The sequence below is a fragment of the Triticum dicoccoides genome, chromosome 5B, assembly GCF_002162155.2.
Source record: "Triticum dicoccoides isolate Atlit2015 ecotype Zavitan chromosome 5B, WEW_v2.0, whole genome shotgun sequence".
NCBI classification, from domain to species: Eukaryota; Viridiplantae; Streptophyta; class Magnoliopsida; order Poales; family Poaceae; genus Triticum; species Triticum dicoccoides.
In genome coordinates, this window is record NC_041389.1 from 116151419 (window position 1) to 116174838 (window position 23420).

The 23420-nt window shown below is 47.1% G+C and overlaps 2 protein-coding genes across 4 annotated transcripts; one reads left to right on the forward strand and one right to left on the reverse strand.

Annotated features, from left to right (window-relative positions):
* Window positions 1–11388: 11388 nt before the first annotated feature.
* Window positions 11389–16007, forward strand: LOC119307706 (protein NEN1-like). The gene is made up of 6 exons (XM_037583779.1): window positions 11389–11997; window positions 12729–12886; window positions 13081–13127; window positions 14045–14108; window positions 14782–15416; window positions 15500–16007. The coding sequence occupies exons 1-6, from the start codon at window positions 11670–11672 to the stop codon at window positions 15732–15734; spliced, it is 1467 nt and encodes a 488-aa protein (XP_037439676.1). The 5' UTR covers window positions 11389–11669; the 3' UTR covers window positions 15735–16007.
* A 2441-nt stretch (window positions 16008–18448) lies between these two features.
* On the reverse strand, window positions 18449–23420 carry LOC119307707 (protein FAR1-RELATED SEQUENCE 5-like). Of its 3 annotated transcripts, none has more exons than XM_037583781.1 (5): window positions 23370–23420; window positions 22774–22850; window positions 22292–22442; window positions 19426–21535; window positions 18449–18933 (listed from the first exon to the last, which is right to left on the reverse strand). In XM_037583781.1, the coding sequence occupies exons 4-5, from the start codon at window positions 21517–21519 to the stop codon at window positions 18886–18888; spliced, it is 2142 nt and encodes a 713-aa protein (XP_037439678.1). In that variant the 5' UTR covers window positions 21520–21535; window positions 22292–22442; window positions 22774–22850; window positions 23370–23420; the 3' UTR covers window positions 18449–18885. The 3 variants fall into 3 exon arrangements, with proteins under 3 accessions (XP_037439678.1, XP_037439677.1, XP_037439679.1); XM_037583780.1 differs by having other exon boundaries at window positions 23347–23420; XM_037583782.1 differs by lacking the exon at window positions 23370–23420 and adding an exon at window positions 23001–23307.

Here is a 23420-nt window from a genome sequence, read left to right on the forward strand (position 1 = left end):
ACAGTCGGGCGTCTGAGCGACACCGCATAAAGGGCTTTAAAAGAAATGCCACAGTCGGGTGTCTGAGCGACACCGCATAAAGGGCTTTAAAAGAAATGCCACAGTCGGGCGTCTGAGCGACACCGCATAAAGGGCTTTAAAAGAAATGCCACAGTCGGGCGTCTGAGCGACACCGCATAAAGGGCTTTAAAAGAAAACAATCATAGTGAATATCCTGGAGGTAGAACCATCCTAGGGATATTCGATAATACCAATAATATCACGGGTTAGTCCACAACAAAGATAATAATCATAAATTATCACAAGTCACAAGTTGTGATTCCTGTTTTGGTCTAACAGTTTCACCTCCGAAGACCGACACTAAGACCGACACTTGACCCATCCCAGACTGTAATCCTTAACCATGGACATGGCTATTCGAATAGGTTTAATCTCTGCAGAGGGGGTACTCTTTACCCACGAGTGACGGATTCCTTTAGTCCATCGGGACTAATTCCGTCTACGCTCTTTTTGTTGGAAACACACCTAACTTGCACACACCAGCTTAACTCACATGTGTCTGGAATCACCCACGACACCTGTCAAGCAAAACTCTAAGTGGGGAGGCTACAACCTTGACGTAACATGGGATCACAAAATTTATACCGCGCGCAAAACTGGGGAAGCTACCCCCTTCGGCTACAACCGAAACACCCATGCTCCCGGACCCGGTGGCATGACTACCGGATGCCTCCAGTATCTTCCACCACGGCCTCCCTGTACGGTGTGTGCTAGGAAAGGGGTTGACAACTTACTGAACCGTACCCTACTTATTGTAGAGACGAGTGGTAGTATGAAGCAAGTATGGGGGTTACTGGCACAAGACTCGATCTACGGTCGACTCAGGAGGTTGTAATATTTCCTGCATGATTAGCATAACAATGCATATATCTCAAACAACAGCTGGACACATCACACGACATACCCCTCATGCCATACCGGTCACGGCCATCTTGACGGAGGGCTAGGGACAAGACCGTGTCTACCCAAGACAGAGGCCTTCCCGGCTTCCCTTCCGGTATGCATGAAAGACGTATGACGATGATTTCCCTTACAAATCATGTCAACTTCATTAGCATAAACTCATTAATATGCACCCATGAACAGGATCACATCCTCACATAAAATGACGCATGCACGTGTCGGGGTGGTGTTGTCACCGAGTCAAACAACACACACAAAAAAATTACACCAGGGTTCAGAATGCTTGCCTTCAGGTCATGGGAAAGAAGGGTGCATCCAAAACAATTCTTGAAATCTTCAAAAATCCTATTTAAAAGAATATATATGAATTAACACACAACACAAAACAGCAGTAAAAGTTGTTTTGAAATTTTTTCAAATAAATCTTAAAATAAACTAGACAATATTTGAAAGAGGTAGGAAAAAGAATTAATTCATTTGGAGCTGTATTTAAAAAGATACAGCCGGTCAAAGTTTGGTCAAAAATCTGATATTTAAATAAAAACAGAAAATAAACGCTTCGAAATATACGTACACGTCGAAGGCGCATTTTGGAAATGCGCTTCCACTTATCCAGCATGGACTGTGCCTGAGTCACTGACAGTGGGCCCGCCTGGCCCATTGGTCAGGTTTGACTAGTCCACTTCCCTCCTCTTCCTCCGCCCGAGAGAGGGGGCGGGACTCCGGCGACGCTCGCCGGCGAATGGCGGCACCGCTCGATAAACGGAGGTTACCCGCGGGCTCAGGGGGTCGAGGCGGTTACTCCGGTGGTGGTTTCGTCCTCTGGAGTGGACGGAGCTGCCGGCGGTGAGCTCCGCGGCGGACGGTGGTCGTCGGAAAAAGTGAAATCTTGCCCGCGGCGAGTCCCGATCAAGATTGAGTAGGGGAACGGGCTCACGGGAGGATGTGGGGGTTCCTGGTGGAGAGAGTGGAGAAGGGGAGGCCCTGGTGGCACCGGAATGGCCGGGGCAATGGTGGCGGATGGAGCTGCCGGAGAGGAAGAAGACGACTCCCTCCCTTTGATTGACGGCCAAAGGGGCATGAGTGGAATGGTGTGAGGCTGCCTGCGTGCGGGTTAGAGCTCGGGGGCATCTTTTATAGCACAACCGAGTCGGTTTGCGGCGGCCGTGGATAAGCTTGCCGGCGACCGCCGTTCTGTAGTTAGGGCGACGTGGCGGCGACGCGCGCTAGAGGCCGGAGTTGTGGATGAGCACGCACTGCTCCAGGAGGCAGGTGGCAAGCGCTGGTGGCTTGGGCGGCGCCGACACGGCCGGGTCTGCAAGCGTCCGCCAGCTAGCCGCCACGGCCGTCCTGACGGTGGCGCTGTGGGGTGCCAGGTTGGTCGGGGTGGTGTGGCGGTGCAGGGTAACACGGAGTGTTGACTGGGACCGGTCACGGGCCGGATTGAGTGCGGGGCGTGACGCGGCGGCTCGGGCGCTCGCGGGTGCCAAACGCACGCCCAGAGCACGCTCGGGACATGCTCGACGAAATGCCAAGGCAGCCTAGAGGTCGCGGTTGAGGTTGGCAACAAACAGGTCCAGTCTAGGGTTAGCAATGGAGCTAAGGGACATGGTGGATTGGTCAGGGGCTCAATTTCACCAATAAAACTTGAAGTCATGCCAAATCTGGCTGTGCACTCAGGGTGTTTGATAAAATGCCAAAGGCACCTAGGTAGTTCTTGGAGTGGCCAAAATCTCCAGATCAGTGTCTCTGTGGATGCAAGAGAGGGTGGTGAAGTTAGTTTGCAAAAAGGAGATACCTGCTAGTGCAAGTTTTGCAAAACTACATTCCTGGACAGGAAGTAAATGGCATCATTGCAAGGACCAAAAGTGTTCCAAAGGGTGCATGCTCCTGGACTTAGGGGTTTTGCAGGGTTGACTACAAGCATGAGAAAGCACAAGATCACTAGAGCAAGAAATAATAGGGTTGCAGTAGAAAACACAAGTCTGGTCCAGAATGAAAAAGAGGTTGGTTCACTCAATTCTTCCAAAGATCATCACTATGTTTTTGCATAAAGTTGGATGGCATGCTACTACTGATATCCTAAAATTTTGGTGGAGGCTCTAGGGAAATATTTAATTGGGTTGTGGTGCAAAAATGCTCACTGGACCAGAGATGAAAAACATGTGTAACACTCAAAATAAGCAATGAAATAATCTTATTATTACACAAAAGTGATCTAGGGGCATCACATGACATCTCCAAATTTTGGTTGAAAAACTAGTTAAAGTTATCAACAGGTTATAGTACAAACAGAGCTCCAAAATTTAAAACAAGCCATTATGATGAATAAAGCTCAGGGTGAAATAATTTATTAAAAAAATCTACTGATTAAGAAAATGTTATACAGAGAGCATAGAAGTCCAATATATTTTGGAAAGCTCCACTAGAAAAAAAATAAAACTCCTTAACAATAAAAGAAGAGTTTTTGAAATCCACAGAAAAATCCAGAATGCAAAATTTTAAAACTCCTGGCAAAATTTTAATACCTAAAACTTGGTAAAATTTTGGGGTGTTACATTGGGCCGCCGGGCCCGGGGTGGCCGCTGGCCAGTTGGCGAGCCCCGCGAGCCGTTGGCCTTTGGGTCCTGCTGGTCGGCGTCTCCTGTGGCAGAGGGGGCGCTGACATCCCCTCCTCCTTGGGATGAGGCTTGCCCCCAAGCCTCTGCTCCAGGAAAACGGGCTTGCAGCACCACCTTGTCCTCCCACGTGTCCGCAAGGGCTGCTTGGTCTGACCAACGAACCAAAACTTGCTCGACCAAGGCACCATTCTTCCGACGCCATCGATGTTGCAGGACTGCCACTGGCACAACAGGAATGCTAGTAGGTCAGGGAAGCTCAGATGAAACTTGCGTACCTGGTCGAAGGCATTGACGGAGTTGAGAGACGTGGAACACCGGATGCACTTGAGGTTGAGCCGGCAACTCCAGTTTGTAAGCTGCGTCACTAATCTTGGCGATCACAGCGAATGGTCCGTAGTACTTGAATGAGAGCTTGTGGTTGGCTCGCCACGCCATCGAAGTCTGAATGTACGGTTGTAGCTTGAGGTATACCTGCTCCCCAACCTGGAAGACACACGGCGACCTCCGCTTGTCCGCTTGAGTCTACATGTGCTGTTGCGCACAATGGAGATGTTGCTGTAGCAAATCTTGGATCACTGCCCTTTCTTCTAGCCATGAGTGCAGTGAAGGGACTGTACAGTCATTTGGGGAGGTAAAACCCCACTGCCTTGGTTCGTATCCGAACATAGCTTTGAACGGCGACATGCCGATGCTGGAACGGTGAGATGAATTGTACCAGAATTGAGCTAGGGGTACCCAATGACTCCAGCGACTAGGACAGGCATGGACGAAACAGCGTAGGTAGGTCTCGACACACTGGTTCACCCGTCCAGTTTGGCCGTCCATCTGCGGGTGATTAGCCGAGCTCATTCACAAATCTGTGCCGGCGTACTTGAAGAGCTCTCTCCAGAAGTTGCTGGTAAAGACTGGATCTCTATCCAAGACGATGGAGCCAGGGAATCCGTGGATGCGATACACGCTGGACATGTAGAGGAGTGCTACCTTAGCTGCAGTGTATGGGTGCGCCAACGGTAAGAAATGCGCGAACTTGGTCCTCTTGTCCACGATCACCCACAAACAGTTAAATTTCCCAGATTGTGGTAAGCCGTCGATGAAATCCATCATAGTCATATCCCATGGCTGTTGTGGGATCGGCAGGGGTTCCAGCAGTACAGGTGACGCCGCACGGTCTGGCTTGGCTTGCTGACAGGTTGGGCAACACCTTATGTACTGCAGAACATGAACTTTCATCTTAGGCCAAGCGAACAAGCGACGGATGCGACGAAACGTTGCTGGGAAGCCGTTGTGTCCCCCCATTGGGCTATCATGGAAGGCTGACATGATTTGTTGCTGCAACGATGTAGAGCCCCCTAGCCATATTCTGCCCCGGAAGTACAGGATCCCATTTTGAAGTGTGAACCTCTTTTTGGGGTCCTCCCGGAGAGCTAGCTGCTGCAGCAGTTTTTGAGCTTGCGGGTTGCAATTATAACTTGCCAACACGTCGCTCAGCCAGCTGGGTTGACAAGTGGAGATGTCAAACAGGAGTTCAGTAGACTGCAATCTTGAAAGAGCATCCGCTGTTGTGTTCTCTGACCCTTTCTTGTATTTGATGGTGTACTGGAGACCCAAGAGTTTGGTGAAAGCTCTCTGTTGCCAAGGCGTTGTTAGTCGTTGCTCCTCGAGATGCACGAGGATTTTCTGGTCAGTGAAAATAACAAACTTGTTGTGCTGCGAGTATGGTCTCCATTGATCGATTGCTACCACAATGGCCAGGTACTCTTTCTCGTAAGTTGAGAGTCCTTGGTAGCGCGGGCTCAAGCTCTTGCTCATGAATGCGATCGGGTGTCCCTCCTGTTGCAAAACTGCCCCTATTCCCTTGTCACACGCATCCATCTCGATAGTAAAGATCTTGCTGAAATCTGGCATCGCCAAGACTGGTGCCGTCAAGAGTTGTTGCTTGAGAAGCTCAAACGCTTGGTTGGTGTTGTCTATCCAGACGAAGGGAACGCCCTTCTTCAAGAGATTGAAGAGGGGTCGTGCAATAATTCCAAACCCGTGGACGAATCTGTGGTAATATACGGCAAGCCCCAGAAATCGGCGCACGTCTTTTGCGTCGACCAGCATCGGCCACGCCCCCACTGCCCTGATTTTTGTTGGGTCTGTGGCCACTCCATGGCTGCTGATAACATGCCCCAGATATGATAGTTACTGCTGGCCAAACTCACTCTTGGACTTCTTCACCTTCCACTGATCCCTGCGTAGGAGCTCAAGGACTTGCCTTAAATGTGCCAAATGATCTTCCCAGGTTCTGCTAAATACCAGAATGTCGTCGAAGAAAAGCAAGACACAGTGCCGCGGGAGGGGGTGTATTGTCTCTGTCATTGCTCCGTTGAAGGTGTCTGGTCCTCTTGCCAGTCCAAAAGAGAGGACCTTGAATTCGTACTGTCCTGAGTGGGTCTGGAAGGAAGTTTTGAATTCCTCCCCCTCGGCTAAGCGGATTTGGTGATAACCCGCCCGCAAGTCCAACTTGGAGAACCAAACTGCGCCGTACAACTCATCGAGAAGCTCCTCAATAACTGGTACGGGAAATTTGCTGACGTGTGTCATTGCATTAAGGTGCCTGTAATCCACACATAACCGCCAGGTCCCGTCCTTCTTCTTGACCAAAATGACCGGTGACGAAAAGGTATTGTGGCTGCGTTGAATCACCCCAGACTGTAGCAATTCTTGCACCTGACGCTCTATCTCTGACTTGTGCTCCGGCTTGTGACGGTAAGGTCTGATGTTGACAGGTTGCACCCCTGGCATGAGTGGGATGGTGTGATCGCAGGCTCGCCGCGGGGGTAGGCCTTTGGGTTCCCCAAAAACGTCCTCAAACTCTCATAGCAGTGCTTGCAGCTCTGGGGACTCATGCACCTGAGTCTCTTGCTTCTCGCTGATGGGATAGAGTAAACACAGGTGTAGTAATGCTCCTTGGCGATGCAGTTGCTACAGCTGCGCGCTGTTGATCACATGGCATTGTGTTGACTGTGCTTCATGCCCGAACAAACTGGCTGTGCCCATTGCTGCCGGGATGCTTAAGTGCTTGTGCCGCCAATCAACAGTCATCGGGCTGTGCTGCTCAAGCCAGTCCATACCGAGAATAGCATCATATACTCCTAATGGTAAGACCTTCATATCCGTCACAAAATCCAACCCTTGAGACGACCAACGACAGCCAGGGATTGCAGCAGAGCAGGTAAGTTCACCCCCATCAGCCACCTTCACCTTGCAAGGCCGGCGCAGCTCCTGCACCCCTGACAAGCGTGCCGCCAGGTTCTGATTGATGAATGATGTAGAACTACCACTGTCCACAAGTATGAGTACTTCTTGGTCTTGCATAGTAGCCAGCAATTGGAATGCCTTGGGTGACACACCACCATCCAGGGCTGGGCGCGAGATGGCGTGCACCTGTTGCACGTCTCCTTCTGTGTTAGAGTTGGTCTCGACGCCGAAGAGCTCGAGCATCTCCTCGATGACGTGCAGCTGGACGGTTGTGGGGCAGACATGATCATGTCCCCATCGTTCGCCACACTTCAAGCAGAGCCCACGAGCACGTCGATAGTCCCGTAGCGCTTTGATCTTGGTTGTATCTGCCCGCGCCGCCTCAGTACCGCGACGATCTGTCGCTGGTGCGGCCGGAACCGGCCGTGTTGGTGGTGGAGGTAGAGGCAGGGGCGTGCCCGTGTGCGGGGTGGGCTCGGGTGGCCTTGGTAAATTGCTGAACACGCCATCGGCCACTTCCTCCTGGAGTAAGGCCATTGCGCAGGCCGTATCCAAGTCCGGTGGGCATTGAACTAGCACCACAGCTCGGATATCCTTCCGCATGCCCTCGACAAGGTGAGTCAAAAAGTAAAATGGGTGAATCGAATCAGAATATGAGGATAAGTGATTGATAATCAATTCAAATTGCTTGATGTATTGCGCTACTGAGGTCGTCTGGCGGACAGTGTAGAACTGTCTGATCAGCGTTTGGTGCCAATCACGCCCGAAACGAGTACATAGTAATGCAGTGAATGAATCCCAATCATAATCTCCCAACCTTTTCTGAATGGATTGCAGCCATACAGATGCCGCTCCTGAAAAATTCAGAGCGGCCATGGGAACCCAGAAAGATTGCACATTACCAAACATCTGAAAATATTGCTCGCACAGTGTCTTCCACAGGTTAGGGTTATCTCCTGTGAATTGCGGGAATGAAATCGAGGGGTGGGTTTGACCCAAGCCTGAGAGCAACTGACTCGCGCGTGCGAACGGAGATAAAGGGAAAAGCAGAGCCGCTAGGGCGTTGAACTGACCAGATGCCGGGGGCGGCGTCTGGGACGACGCCGCCGGGGGCCCCCGTGGTAGGTTGAAGACGCCGTGGCCTGTGGGCCCTTGAGGAGCGTCGACCGCACCGGTACCGGCTCCGATGTGGGCGCCGGTCGTTGCTGGTGGGATGTATGGTGGTGCTGGCGCCCGGTTGCCCTCGATCTCCTTGGTTGGCACTGGCTGCGTGAGCTAGAGCGCGGCCACCGCATCACCCAGATCAGTGACATGTTCTCCAGATCAGGCCGCAAATTGACAAGCTCGTCGATCTTGGCTGTAGACGCCTGGATCTCGGCGATGACCTTGTTCTGAGCCTTCAGGGTGTTGTCGAGGCGATCAAGGAAAGCCTCAATCGATGGATCCATGGCTACCAGCTGCGATCTCGCCTACCGCACGCGCCGTGTCTCGATGATTTGTGCCAGAGTGGCGGAGAAGAAGGGGGGTGGAGTGGTCTCTGATACCACGTGTAAGAGTAGGGATCGGGATTGTATAACAGGAGGAGGATCTCTCTAGTTCAATCGGTTACAAGATTACACGAATTGGGGAAACGTAGCTAGGGTTCTTGAGCGAGAGGGAAAGGGGATCGGTAGCCGCCGTGCCTTCTGATCCACTGGATGGGTAGCCATCCGGTGGGAGTGGCTTAAGTAGTAGTCGCAGTCCGTGGGCTTCATTGGGTCCACTCCGGCCCAGTGTTACGCGGGTTGGGTCGCCGGGCCTGGGGTGGCTGCTGGCCAGTTGGTGAGCCCCGCGAGCCGCTGGCCTCTGGGTCCCGCTGGTCGGCGTCTCCTGTGGCAGAGGGGCGCTGATAGTTTTGTGAATCGTACAAGGATGAGTCGCTGGGCATGGAAGCAGCTGAGGCGAGCAAGGGGATGCAGGTGGCGAAATTGGTGGAAGGGAACCGAGATGGGGATGGATAGCGACAGACGGAAGTTTTTTTTCCTTAGAGCACTTCCAACACGCGCGCAACGCGCGGCCCGCTAAAAATCATAATACCGCGTCGGGTGAGCCAGGTTTTGCGCACGGCGGTGCGCTGGCTCCAGCGGCCGCCGCAAACTAAAGCATGCCCGAGCCGCTCGAGCAGGCGTGCTATATTTCATTTTTTTCTTAACGATTGCATACATAGCATACAAATATGGACATAGTTCTGCACATAGCCTGCTTCTACGATACAAAATGCGTACATCTAGGTTTCTCCAACGATATATAGTTCTACTTCGTCCACATAGCGTGCTTTTACAATACAAAATAAAACGAAAACTACTACTACTCGTCATTCTCCGACTCGGACTCTGCCTCGGTGATGTCCTTCTCCGACGTCTTTGCATAGGCGTCAAGGAACCGCTCGTCGTGGGAGTCCCAGGACGACACATCTCCTAGCGCCATGTTGTATTTAGCGACCGCCTTCCACGTTCACTTGTCTTCGCGATAGGCGGCTTGCTCCTTCCTTCTCTCCTCCCTCTCCGCCCACCTCTCGGCGCAGAACTGTTCCTCGTTGATGATGTCTTGCGGAAAGCGTTGCCTCCACAGCGCCATGGCTTCCTCGTCCATCTCGGCCAGGCTAAGATGGCGCTCCCGTCTCCGGTGTTTGCGATGATTCTCGTCAGTGTTAAGCCACGGGAAAGGCGCCAGCTCCTGTGCCCGCTCCCGTGTCGCCACGTCGGTGAAGTTCATGTCCCAACAGGACCGCAGGAGGTGCCACACCGCAGCGTCGTACGCGCGGACGCCATCCTGGGCGGTGTCGAAGGTTCTGAGGCCGAGGCGCACGCCACCGCCCGACTGAATCGAGGCGGAATAGGTACCGGACGAACGCACGCGAATGCCGCGGTAGCCCGAACCTCCCTAGTGGCGAGGCGACATGGTGGCGCGGTGGTGGCGTGTCGGCGGCGAGGAGAGAAAGCAGTGGAGGGAGCGAGAGAGAGCGGCAGAGGGCGCTACAATTTTATAAGCGCGCCGGACGCGGTGCGCCAAATCTAGCACGCGAGTTGCCGCCTTTTCCCGCCCGCGCTAGTTTGCCGCCACCGCTGGAGCGCGTGAAACCGGGCCGTGCACGCTAAAAAACCAATTTACCGCGCGCGCATATTTTTGCGCGACTGTTGGAGATGCTCTTAGCGCCGTGTGCTTGCCTGTCATGTAGCGGGTGTGCTTCTTTCTGTCGAATAGCACGCGTGCACTAGGGACGTGTTTGGTTTCTTGTGTGGCACCCGGGTCGCACTCGCCATGCAAAATCTATTGTGTTTGGTGGCCTGTGCGGCCTGCTCGGCCTGGCCCAACCGATGCAAAAGGAGGCCTCTCAGCCAGGCTGAGGGGCACGCACGAATCGGCCGTATCTCCGAGCCAGGCTCGCGCGTGCAGCCACAACTCCCGTCCCGTGTCTCCTTCTCCTCCTCCTCTCTCTCACGCATCAGATTGGATCGAGTAACCCATCGCCGCCGCCGCCGCCTGAGCTCCCTCGTCCACCAGCGGTACGAGCTCCCTCATTCACCACCAGTCCAGGCACCCTAGCCTGCCCTCTTCCATGCCCACGCCGGGGGCTCGCCGACCCACCTCGACAGCCGCCTCGTCCACCACCCGTCCGAGCTCCCTCGCCGGTGCTACTCCATGCCCACGCCGGGGAACACGCCGTCCGCCACCAATCTAGAGGAAGAAGGGGAGAGGGGAGCACCTGCGTGCTGCGAGCCGCAACGGGCGTCGCGTTTTTCCCCTTCTCTCCCCTCAAACTGCGCCACCGCTCCCAATCCTTCCGGCGAGCCGCAGCTGAATCTCGCCGTCGGCATCTCCTCCCCGCCGCCCATCTGCGCCCCAGCCAACTCGTCACCCTCCACCTCCTCGTTTGATTTGTTTTCTGAATTGTCTAGATCGGTGATAATGTTTTCCTTTCTTTGAGAAATTTTTTGATAAATAAAAATTGAAACATGAGTTCAGCTTAGCGTTCTTTTACATGTTCCATCGAATGGTCCAGATCCAGTTGAAATGATTGAAATTGGAAGAGGAAAGCTCACAGACTTAAACTCAAATGCAGTCCACCAAACAACATTTGTTGTATATGCTTTGGAAGAAGCTTGTACAGTTTGGGAAGGGGGTTTTTGAGAGAAAAGAAGAATCTACTTCAACCGATATGCCCTTAGGCACGGCCATGCATAACATAGAAATCACACATGGAAGGGGTGGGCAATTAGCTAGAGCAGCAGGTGTTGTAGCGAAACTCATTGCAAAAGAGGGTAAATCGGCCACTTTAAGATTAGCATCTCTCATGCAACAATATCATACAGTCCACTAAACACACATCTCAACCAATCTCTGCATCAACTCAACCAGGCCACGCTCATCCAGGATCCCCCATGCGATGCAGGCTAGAGTCACCCAGGCAACCAAACACGTCCTAGGAATTTGGGTTTAGGTATATACCTTTTTCACTCTTTCCCGCAAAAACAAAAAGAAGAAGAAGAAAAAGGAAGAGTTCGGTTTTGCTTGAGCAAACCCAAATCCAACCCGAACTCCTATCCCGGCCCCCACCTCCACGGCACCGCCACCGCCACCGCGGCATTTCTTCCTCCAACACCTCTCTCCTCCCCATCGCCGCCGCTCCCGTCACGCCACCTTCCTTCCACCCCCACCTCCCACGCAAGCCCTCGCCCGAGCTGCCGCCTCCTCCTCCTATTTATCCAGCGCTTGCCCACCCGAGGCCGCCTCCATCAACCACCTGCCCCTGCCCCTGCCCTTCCTTCCCTTGGAAAGTTGGAATCTACCCAAGGGTCCCAAATGGAGACGGGGTCTGTGGCTGCAGCTACTTTGGAGGAGGGGTCGACGGCGGGGCCGCAGGCGGGGGGCGCCGAGATCGCCTTCTTCGACCTGGAGACGTCGGTGCCGCAGCGGGCCGGGCAGGGCTACGCGCTGCTCGAGTTCGGGGCCATCCTGGTGTGCCCGCGCCGCCTCGTCGAGGTCGCCTGCTACGCCACGCTCGTGCGCCCCGCCGACCTCGGCGTCGTCTCCGCCGCCTCCGTGCGCTGCAACGGCATCACGCGTGACGCCGTCGCTGCCGCGCCGTGCTTCCGCGACGTCGCCGACAAGGTCTACGACCTCCTGCACGGTGAGCGCCCCGCGCCATCTAGTTGTTTGTTTGTTTGTTTGTTTGTTTCAACACCGGGAGCTGGTTCTTGGCTCCTAATACACGCCAAGGACTTACTTACAATTAAGAATAATTATTAGTAAGTCTAACGGGGAAGGAGCCCGGTCGGAATTTAATTAAGGTCAATAACAACAACAACAGCAGTAGCTAAGGCTCCCTACTAAAAGAAAGGGGCACTATCAGAATTTATTCACCCAATCTCCGAATGAATGGTAGGTCTTCCTGTTTACTACGCGCAGTTCTCCCTATAGGACTTATGGAAAGGTGACACCATCAGCGGGCTTTCATGGCAATAGGCCTCTACAATAGTGTGTGTATGTGAATTCGTGGAGTGGTGCAGGAGCTGGTTAGCAATGATGGCTTCTTATGCAGTTAGACAGTGCTGTAATTTATGACTGCGGTATGAGATTGCAGTTCTTGCTGCCTATGGCTTGTAACTGAAGACCTCTGCAACCTTCCTCAGATGCAAGGATGTCGGTAGAAATGTGTGCATATTCTAAGGAAATGGAACATAGGTGCAAACATTGTGCGGTTTTTTTTCCGTATAATTGCTGTAGGATCATACATAAATGAAATCCACACAAGCGGAAGTTAGAAGCATCATCTTTGTTTAGGTCTGAACCTGAATGTCTGCTTTTTAAGCTGTTTCCTGTGAAAGTTCTCACGATAACAATCTTGCTAATTTCGTACAGGGAGGGTTTGGGCCGGGCACAACATCGTGAGGTTTGATGTGCCAAGAATAAGGGAAGCGTTCACCGAGATTGGCCGGACACCTCCGGAGCCGAAAGGGATGATCGACACACTACCTCTGCTTACCCAGCGGTTTGGGAGGAGAGCAGGAGACATGAAGGTACACAAGCTTGTGTTGATGTAGAGTCATATAGGAGGTTTTGATTTAGATGAGGATTAATCATATGGACAATTGAGTTTTCACTCGAGCTGAAAAACATATGGCCTTTCCAGCTTTACTGAAAGCTTTCAGGACAGTTCCTTATTGCAACAAGGAATATTCATATCTTCTTATCTTGTCTATTGTATTCACAGATGGCAAGCTTGGCAAATTACTTCGGTCTAGGGAGGCAAAAGCACAGGTAGATGTTACATTAATCCAGAAGTTATAATTTCGTCTGAATTCTGAATGCTTTGTTGCAACTAATTGTCACCTTTGCCCACTTAGTATCACTTCACTTCACTTCCTGTAACATGCCTTGCTAGGTTGCTATCCATTGTTCGTTGACCTTGTCATGTTGCTCAGATTAGCATATCTTGCATGCTGCTACTTGGGATGTCGGGATAGTGTGATACAAGAAATTTTGTTGCACGATGCCTCGTTTGATTTCCTAACTATCTAATATGTCTTGCAGCATGATGTAACTTAGGATACCCAGATCATATCCACCCCTGATTTTCGTCCCTTCCCATATTAGATGCTTGTCTGAAAATTAGTTTCTCCTAATAAACTATTACATGATCTATGATGATACGTATTTACAGATGTATCATGCTGAGCAGAAGAGATGTAACAGTTGTATGTGACCCAGCCCATTATATGTCTTGGCAGCATCATGTCGCTTAGTATACCTAGATCCAATCCAACCTGGATTTTGCCCCATCCCATCTTAGGTGTCTCATCTGAAAATCAATATCTCCTAAAAGGCAAAGACTATTACATGATTCGTCTTTATAGGTATAACATGCGGAGTTCAAGAGATGTCACAATTATATGTGGCCCAGTCCATCAATTCTTACTCTTAGTACAAATTGATTGTTGCAAACAGCTATCTTGGTTCATGTGAATTACATCTGTTGCTCAGTGCGCTCATGATTGTGCCCAACGTTTGCTCAGTTTCTTATCAAGTTTGATTTGCATTCCCTTCTGCAAGGAAATATCATTAACTACCAAGTGATAGTTACAAGTTGATATTATTATTTCCTGTGATTTTTTTATTTATTACATGAAACTGTAGTGAATGATCTTGTACTAAATTGCTTTGAAATCTATCTACAGGAGCCTGGATGATGTCAGGATGAACCTTGAAGTTCTCAAATATTGTGCTACAGTGTTGTTCCTGGTATGATTGCTTAACTGCCTATTATTCAGATGACCTTGATGAAACATTTATACAATTTTTTTGTAGTAGCTGGATGGTTACCTTCTGCTACTTTTGTTTCCCTGAAATTACTATGGTGTTTTTTCCTGCCATTTTTTCATGCATTGATCATCTGGAGTAGCTTCAACAGACTGTTGAGATTTAACTATTGCAGTATAGACCTTGTATCAATGGCAGGAGCATCATCAACGTATAACACATCTTTCATTTTCTTAATATGTTCCCTGTTTTGATAATTGCAGTTGTTATTTTTCTGCTAAACAAAGAAAACCATCATTGTACTTCAAGATCTTGAATTACGGATAGAAATAGTACTCCCTCGTTTTCCGTGATTAAACTTTGACCATCATTTTCATCAGTAATATATTAATCATATGTTACAAAACTGTATCATTTGAAACTACGCTTTTGTACGAATTCGATGGTATAATTTTTTTGACATAGCACATGTTTTGTTGGTCAAATGATGGTCAAACTTGAACCTTTACATGTGCGCCATGTTGTGATAGGGACAGAGGGAGTACCAACTAGGAGTATAAAGAACCGATGAAGCATCCTATTTATGACATGTTTCTAGACTCCATTAATCTAGTTGATGTTTCAAGATAATCAATTGACTAAATCCTGCTAACAGGAGGCAAGTTTTCCGGAAGTGCTTATTGTTGAGAACCTTGTGGGTGCAATTACAAGAAGCAAAACTGATGGAGCTACTTCTCCTGAGGTGAAGAATCTTGAAGCAAACACATCACCTGATTCTTTGAAACGACAACGTACTGTTTCTCAAGTCAATGGTTTGACTACAGATCAAGATAATCAAGAATCAGTTGATCCTGCAATGAACGGGGAATCCAGTGACTTGATATCCCACATGGAGGAGATGAAATTAGATGCTTCTGTGCAGATGGATGCGAGTTTCAGTGGTCATTCTGGGTTCCTCGAGCCAGATGATGTATCAACTGAGTGCATCAAGATTTTTACTACCCCTTCTTACCAATTTAATCGGAGAACATTGATCAAGCACAAAGATAGTCCACTACACCTTTGCTGCGCTGGCTTGAAAGTCCAGTTTGGAGTTGGTACAAAGTTCCTAGACACTGCAGGTCGTCCAAAGTTGAACATGGTGGTTCATATCCCTGAGAATCTAAGCAAAGTTCTAGAATTCTGTGATAATCAGGCCCAGAGATTTTTTCAAGAGTCTGGTACCACTTCCGAGTGGAGAACCCTGATAAAGAAGTACGGTTATGTGAATCGTCCAACTGTTCGCCTCAAGTGAGCCCTGGTCCCCTTTCCATTTCTGGTCTTTGATTTGCCACCTCACTTATCTGATTTATAATGTTGAGTTGCTTTTGCAGCATCCCTACCACTCCCAGCAGCGGTGCTTCGCCCTACTCGACAGACATATACCAGAAAGAGCCCAGCGGCAACATTCAGAAGCTTGCTTTTAGCAAGGTAGATGCCGCGGAACTGGACTCCCTGTTTGTTCGGGGGAACAGGCTGGATGCGTTCTTCTCGCTGGAAATATATGACTACCAGCAAAATGCTGGCATCCGGTTGGTCGCAAAGAGGCTGGTTGTACACTCCAAATAGCACCAGTCATAGTTCATACTATGATGTACTAGTGCTAGAAGCTAACTCTTGCACTAATTTAATTGATTGCTTTATGTCTTCACCCAGTTGTATGTTAATTATTATGCCAGTGTGAATAAGATCTGACCAGTAGCAGGCTAGCAGATGCTGATGCTGAACTAGGGATTCAGAAATTGTAAAATGTTCTAACAAGATGTTTGTCCATCTGTTAACGGAAAGATCATGTATAGATTTATATATTAAGCAGAGGATTAAAGATTTTCTTTTGTGAAACAGTGCGCGTGTATTAGTTAATAGTGTGATTGTCTCGATCAGCTATGTTGTACGTACCACAGTGATGCCTATTCCGAGTGTTTCAGTTCTTAATTCGCCGAATATCCTGGTGCTAGCAGCTACAGAATATATGGGACCTTTTTTTTGACAGGTGAATATATACGGAACCTATTAGTTGTGTGTATCTACACTCCCGAGTGTTTCAGTTCTTAATTCGCCGAATATCCCTTTGACAGGTGAATATATATGGGACCTATTAGTTGTGTGTATCTACACGAATAAAACTGTTCATGCTAAGAACCAACCAGTGTTTAGATAGCGTTGTCGTACCCCCAGCACAGCCCACCAGGGATAAGTCCTTGGCTTGGCGCTTTGGTGTCTCGTTTGCGGATTATTCTTTCATTAAAAGGCAATGTTACCTTTAATAGTGAGGCGTCCATGATGACTGCTTTAGTTTTAAAGCTCCGCTACTCCGTCCGAGCCTTTGGTAGGTGGTGTGAGTGTGTACATATGTGTTGTAATCTGTTTTTCTAAAATACGAAAATAAAAATGTTCAAAAAATCATTGCGAGACAAAGGGCACGACACAATGGCACTGATGGTTAAGTCTACATTCACATACATTTCTTCGGCATGGTTTGGAAAAGAAAAATGTTCGGGCTCCATCAGTGATGAGTCTTCTTCACTAATTCATCACGTTGCCTCCCACAAAAATGCAAGTGGACAAATAGTCTAATTTCAACCAAAGTAAGACATGTTCAATGGCTTCTTTGTTTTCCTCTGGGCACTTCTTTTTATTTTTAAAGAAGTTTAAAAATATTATATCTTTTTTTTTCATATCTCACAGCCACATATATTGCTCAAATAGATATAATTAAGGAGCAATGAGCTTGCACAAAAGCTCTGCATCCAAGAAATACATATACCACCATTGTATCGATTTTCCTTCTACTCGATGATGAGGCAGAGCTTTGCATATCATGCAAATTTTCCATGTCTTGATCATTAAGTTTCCGGATGCAAAAATATAAATGTTATAAATGTTGTTTGTGCCGCACGGTCTTTGCATGTACATGTTGTTGTTGTTGCAAAAATGGGCAAGCAGCAGCCAGTGTAAATTTGCTCACTGAGGCCGAAAGGAGCACCGCTGGCAAGTATGCATGGTGTACCAGATACCAAGATGACAGGAATTTCAGCAGCATATGCGCGTTGAAAGTACACTAGAGGTGTGGTTTGTTCACTGGCATAGCTTTACTAAACACGTCCGTGGAAAATCGACGTGTGTTTATAGAATTATAGTGCACAAAGGTGCCGAAGAGTGGGACTTTCCCACAACTAAACAACGATCCACATTTTAAATATATGAACAGGTAAAATAGCTTTGTACCATATTGTGCTACCAAACAGAGGTTTCTATTTCCTCGCACCTATCCTACTCCAAGTCTCCAAGAACGTTGGGCACAACTAGTTATTCATGATCCATGACAACACGATCTAGTGCAGTTTATAGAGAAAACTAGCTTAAAATGCTCTTTGAGCCTTTAAATCTGAATCCCTGTAGAGGTCTTAGCGTGAACGTCGACAGTAGGCAATGGGCTCAAGGGGACTGTGTGAACTAGACATGTTTGTATGGGAGGCAGCAGGCTCTAGAGGACTGTGTGAAGTACACATATTTGTATGGGAGGCAACGTGGTCAAGAGGAGCAGTGTGACCGCCGGGTGGCATTGGAGAAGAGTGAAGAGCTCATCTTCATCCTTTCCCGATGGACGCCAACACCCATCACCACTAGGTTCCGCCACCCTGAGATCACCATATTAGATCCTCCTATGATGGACTGTCTAGCTGAGTTAACAGGTGTAACTCTGTTTTTGTAGCTTCTCCCAATGCATAAAATACATGGGTGCTCTACCTACACCTTTGTGTCCCTCCACTATTCCAGCAACTAAATATGAATCTGCACCTGACACATCCCACAAAATGAAATGACAATATGAGGCTACTTGCATCCATGGAGCAGTGGTAATAGGACTCTACACATATATAGCACTGTTTTCACCTTCCTGTTAACTTCATGCATGTGATGTATACATGCAAAAACTATGTGGTGGCCATTCAGGAGTTGTGAGTGGCATGCTTTTGCCATGGCCGCCAGTATTTGCTCAACAATTAAGCATGATGGAGCCATGATGCATGTACATCATGTAATGTAACCCTCGTTGCAACTGCCGCCATGCTATCTAGGACCAGAGAATCCAGAAAGAGAACAAACCCCATGATTATATAATATCAAGAATCGGCTATAATATTTGTTACTAACTGAATTTAGACTAGGTGTAAATTCTTTTTTGAAATAAAAGGGAATCTCCTAAAATAGAAGATTTTTATTTCTTGACTCTCATAAATTGCAAGTACTGCTTCTGCAAGTACGCATGCACAAGCAACTGAACTCTCATACAGTTTCCATGTTACAGATATATAGCATTGTTTTCACCTCCCCCCATCGATTTCCATTAACCGCCACAAAGTTATTACAGGCCAAAGTATCAAAGAAAAAAAAACAATGCAAAATCTATGTAATGGACACCAGTAGCATTGTATTGCCACGGGCCGCACTGGTTTAATTCTTACTGCTTACCTAGTTTGAACAGTGCCACCAGCCATAATCTTCACATGAGTCTCCTAGACAATCTGAGAGGCTCTTCTGAATCAAATTCAAACCATATTGCTGCAGCATCAATTCTGTGCTAATAATCATTTTCATTTACCATCCACAGGAGCACTCTTCATCTTGAGAGGGTTAGATGCTATTCTCCACCAAACTAATTAACAGTGTATCATTGTGGATAACTGCAATCCCCAGCAGTAAATAGAAAATACATTCAGGGAGACCAAGAGGAGACAAGAAACTGGCCAAGCAGATTAGTCACCTGAAAGGCAAACAAAATGCAGTGTAGTTGCATAGCTTCCGTCTGATAAGAAAACTTCTGATAATGTAAATCGGACATAGCATCTTTTTTCATCTCATTTTCAGTCAGAAAAGAAAAAAAAACTGAGAGCAGCAAGTTTCAACAAGCAACACTATGTTCATCTCAAAAAGTTTAAAATATGGTACAGCTCCTGTTTTGAAGTAGCATCTTTTTTCATCTCATTTTCAATCAGAAAAAAAAACTGAGAGCAGCAAGTTTCAACGAGCAACACTATGTTCATCACAAAAAGTTTAAAATATGGTACAGCTCCTGTTTTGAATAATTTCAATTAGGAATTACATAGCATTTAGTAATTGACATAAAGCCATAAAAGTACTCCAGGACTCATTCTGATCAACCAAGCAAAAACAATAACCGCTAGTACCAACTACCAACTTTGCTGCTTTAAGAATATGATTCTCATGAAAATTTTATAATATCATTAGGGCATACCTTCCGTCTGGAATCAGGCAAAGACTGATCAGTCATGCTATCATCAACCATGACATCCTCATTGATGTTTATAGCATCCCTTTGTGATACCCTCGCTGGATTTCTTTCATAAACAATAATCTCTTCATATGCCTTCTGTAAGATATCTTTTGCTGCTTTGTACACTGTCTCTGATCCAGATCCTTTCTCAGCACATCCGATGGCATCAGCACATAGAACATCGTAACGGCTTGTAATGGACTGACAAGCATCATCTTGATGGTTATCGCAATTGTATTCTAATAAACCACTGTCTCTGGCCTTCCTTGTCCAACGCTTCAAAAAGTAATCAGGTGGAAGCAAATGTGGATCAACTATTATGAATACTCCTAGAATATGACGGCATAAAATACCTGAGAACTCAAAGTATTTGCAACTACATTTTGCCATCTTATTGGAAGAATTGTAGGTCACACAGAATGTATCTGATGAATTTTCATCTTTCATGATGTTGTATTCACTTATGCAGCCATCTTTAGTTTTCTGAATAATATATGCCAAAGACTCTGTAAATTCTTCCTGAAATCTACCAAAGACTGCTTTGGTGTAGGTACGTGCTGCCTGCTTTTCCATTGGTGATGCAGTCTTTGTTGTCACCAAATTTAAAGAAGTGTCCATATCTGCTTTTGCTTCTTCCTCATAATGGTTTTCGATGCTCAAATCAAATTGGGTTAGAAAAACTTCCAGTGTCACCTTCATACTGAAATACTTCTTGTAGAAATCATTCATGGTTTCTAATTTCTGACCTTTAGATATTTCTGCACAGAATGTATCCATCAGGTACAAAGGAACCCATTTTTGGCGGATATTGTACATTGCTTGAAGCCATGTATTATTTCTTAAATCATAAGTATCAATGATTGACATCCACGCTGTTTCAAATGTGTTGATTGTTTCAGACTCAATAACACAGCTTTCTAACTCATCTATTAAAGTAGGATGCTCTGAGTATGTATGAGCTAACTTCTGTTTGGTTCTACTCAAAATGTGCCACTTGCAGAAGCGGTGACAGGTATGCGGAAAAACCCTTCCAATTGCAGCTTTCATGGCCCGATTTTGGTCGGTAACTAGTGAACATGGTGCCTTCCCACTCATTGCTGCCAGCCATGTTTCAAATAGCCAAACAAATGAGCATTCAGTATCTTCCATAAGCAATGCACATCCAAATATAACACGCTGAAGATGATGATTGACTCCTGAAAAGGTAACAAAGGGCATCGTATACTTGTTCTTCTTGTATGTTGTGTCAAATGTAACAGCATCCCCAAAATGCTGATAAGCAAGTTTAGCTCTAGCATCGGCCCAGAAAACATTCATTAGACAGCTATTCTTGTCGACCTGTATGGCATGGAAGAAAGCAGGGTCATTGGCTTGCATCTTCTTCAAATAATCAAGAAGACCTTGAGCGTCTCCGCCTTCCCCAAGAATATTCTGCCTCAGAAAGGGCACTCCGTCTGAGCCCATCATAGTGATCTTATTGGAGGCATCAAGCAAACCTCTGTCACGAAGATACCCAACTCTACTACAGGTGCCAAGGTTATGATTGTGAGCTGTTTCAAGCTTGGAAACAACCCAATGGTTTGATTCTCTGACCACCTCCATCATAGCATTGCAACCTTCCCGCATAGACATCCTCTCACGCTTCTTTGTAGCCTCTTCTGATGATGGATTCTTCTTTCTGTACATGCCTTCCCTTGAGCAAACAAACCGCCTCATGACAACAACCTCCTCTGCACCTTTCGAACGGCGAGACCTACCAACACGGAAGGGAAATCCAAGGTGCCTGGCATACTCATTGTAGAAAGTCTTTGCTGCTTCATCAGATTCAAATGTCATACCTAGCAATGGCTCTTTAGGATCCTCTGGAGGTACAAAATCTTCCATGGCATCCTGCTCCGTAATACCACCAACCGAAGCAGCTACTCCTGCTTCTATGACTGGATCTCCGAGAATCAGATTGTCATTCTGGACAGACCGAGCATTGGTGTCCAAGGACATGAGGCAATCAACATAATCCGCAATCAGCTCATCCCCTTCACTCCTTGCAGCTTCCATCAGTGTATATCAAGCTCTGCACACATCAATCACAGAATGATATGTATCATCACTTGCACATGGGGGCAGAGCTAGGATTTTAAGCCAAGGTATGCTGATTAACAAAAAAGAACCCACTGCAGTTTAAAATATAGTAGTTCAAAATAACAGCAACTGAAGTACAGATTGTTCTTTATAACGATAGTATCTTGAATAGTTTAATTCAATTACAAAAATTAAGAAAAAAATTACATTTGACTCTATGATATGTCGGACATTTTCCACACCAAAAAAGTTGCACATTAGCTACAAATCAATTCATTACTAGACGGAACAGAGCGCTCTGCTGCACCCAGCTATAGCCACATCCGCCACATGCGATTTTAGGGAGGCTGGCGTGTGCGTATTTCTGTATCCTATCTTTTTTTGTTGGGGGATGGTCAATTTGAGTCGCACACCGGTATGGAATGGAGGACTATTCATACATCAACAAGCATCCTCCCACAAACCCACTGTTCAGCCCGAAGACCCACCCAGCAGCTACAGCGAGGCTCTAAGCTTACAAAGTCTCAGTGGCATCCTCACTATAAAGGGAAGAAAAGGTTTCTAAAAATTAACTCTCTTGCCAACATAATGTACCAACAGTAATGACATCAATGATAGTGTATTGCACAATTTGAGGCAAATGAAGTTGATCTTGTATGCACAAAATGGTGTCCTGCTGGGAGGAGGCAAACTTGCATTAACAAATCTGAAATTCAAACATGCTATAACTGATTTGCTCAAATCTTACCATAACAAATCTGAACACCATACAGGTTATAACTGATTTGCTCAATCTGAACCTATTCAGACAACATGTTTGCTCTATGTAGCAGTCAGACTGCCAATCACATCCATGGTGGCCCTCAACACCCCCTTGTACCTATTGTCATGCCCATGGTCTGCAGTCAAGAAAGCTCTTAAATTCATAGTAGTTGCTTGAAGCAAAGTCGCACTGCCAAAACAAAGTATATACAGGAAAGCAAAAGTCTAAGAGGGACATGCAAAAGCTTGTAACAGCAGAAGAAACCATAGTGAAATATTGTAGTGCACAACCATTTAATAAGAAACAATCGAGCCTAATAACCAAACCACCATCATAAATTGTTTTGAATAAAAGGCATAAGTTTTATGTGGATAAAGATTAACTCTTTTGTTGGAACAACCACCAGTCGAACGATTCATAGGGGAACCGAAAAACTAATAACAGAAGCTGGGAAACAAAATGTATACCTGAGCAGAACTGGATGTGTATCATTCTTCACTAATGCCCCATACCTCATTAAGCTTCTCACAATTACCAAGACTACCTGCACAGGTGGACAGAAACAAACAGTAAAAGCTAGCACCACACTAAAAATCAGCCATAGCAAAGCATTCTGAAGCACAACAATTGCCAGCTCATATGCATCTGCTAAATAACTTACTAACATGAATTCTTCACTGTATGCGCCACTTACATCTATACAACGTATCATTCATTATTCAGTCTATGCACCACTTCATTGAATAGATGCAAAGGAATGCCTGTGCAGGTGATGATGTGTAAGGTAAACCATGCCACATCGAGTACTGAAGATAAAAGGTATTTTTGGTTGCCGTAACTGAAAATGTGAGAGCAAGTGTATTATGGAAAAGCCTACAAATTAACAGGCGAACTCTAAAACTGGAAGCGGATTAAAATCGTGAAATTAGACATCAACTATTTACCAAGTGTACAACATTGTAGGAAATCAAGAAAGGAAAATCAGGAATTATTATCTCTATTGGCCATGGCAAGAGAAGAGTTGCAGCATGGGGAATTACATCAGTCAAAGGGATGAACAAACCCAGGGAAAGAGGCCGTCAAGGTCAGCGAAAAGGGCTGGTCGCGTTCGCGG

What these genes read in the sequence shown, in the direction of transcription:
- LOC119307706 (XM_037583779.1), top strand. Translation starts at nt 11,670, where the DNA reads ATGGAGACGGGGTCTGTGGCTGCAGCTACTTTGGAGGAGGGGTCGACG. An exon ending in GGAGAGCAGGAGACATGAAG is followed by an intron (nt 12,887 to 13,080) that starts GTACACAAGCTT and finishes TTGTATTCACAG; the next exon opens with ATGGCAAGCTTGGCAAATTA. An exon ending in CGTCCAACTGTTCGCCTCAA is followed by an intron (nt 15,417 to 15,499) that starts GTGAGCCCTGGT and finishes TTGCTTTTGCAG; the next exon opens with CATCCCTACCACTCCCAGCA.
- LOC119307707 (XM_037583781.1), bottom strand. Translation starts at nt 21,519, where the DNA reads ATGGAAGCTGCAAGGAGTGAAGGGGATGAGCTGATTGCGGATTATGTT. An exon ending in TGCCTGATTCCAGACGGAAG is followed by an intron (nt 18,934 to 19,425) that starts GTATGCCCTAAT and finishes TTTGCCTTTCAG; the next exon opens with GTGACTAATCTGCTTGGCCA.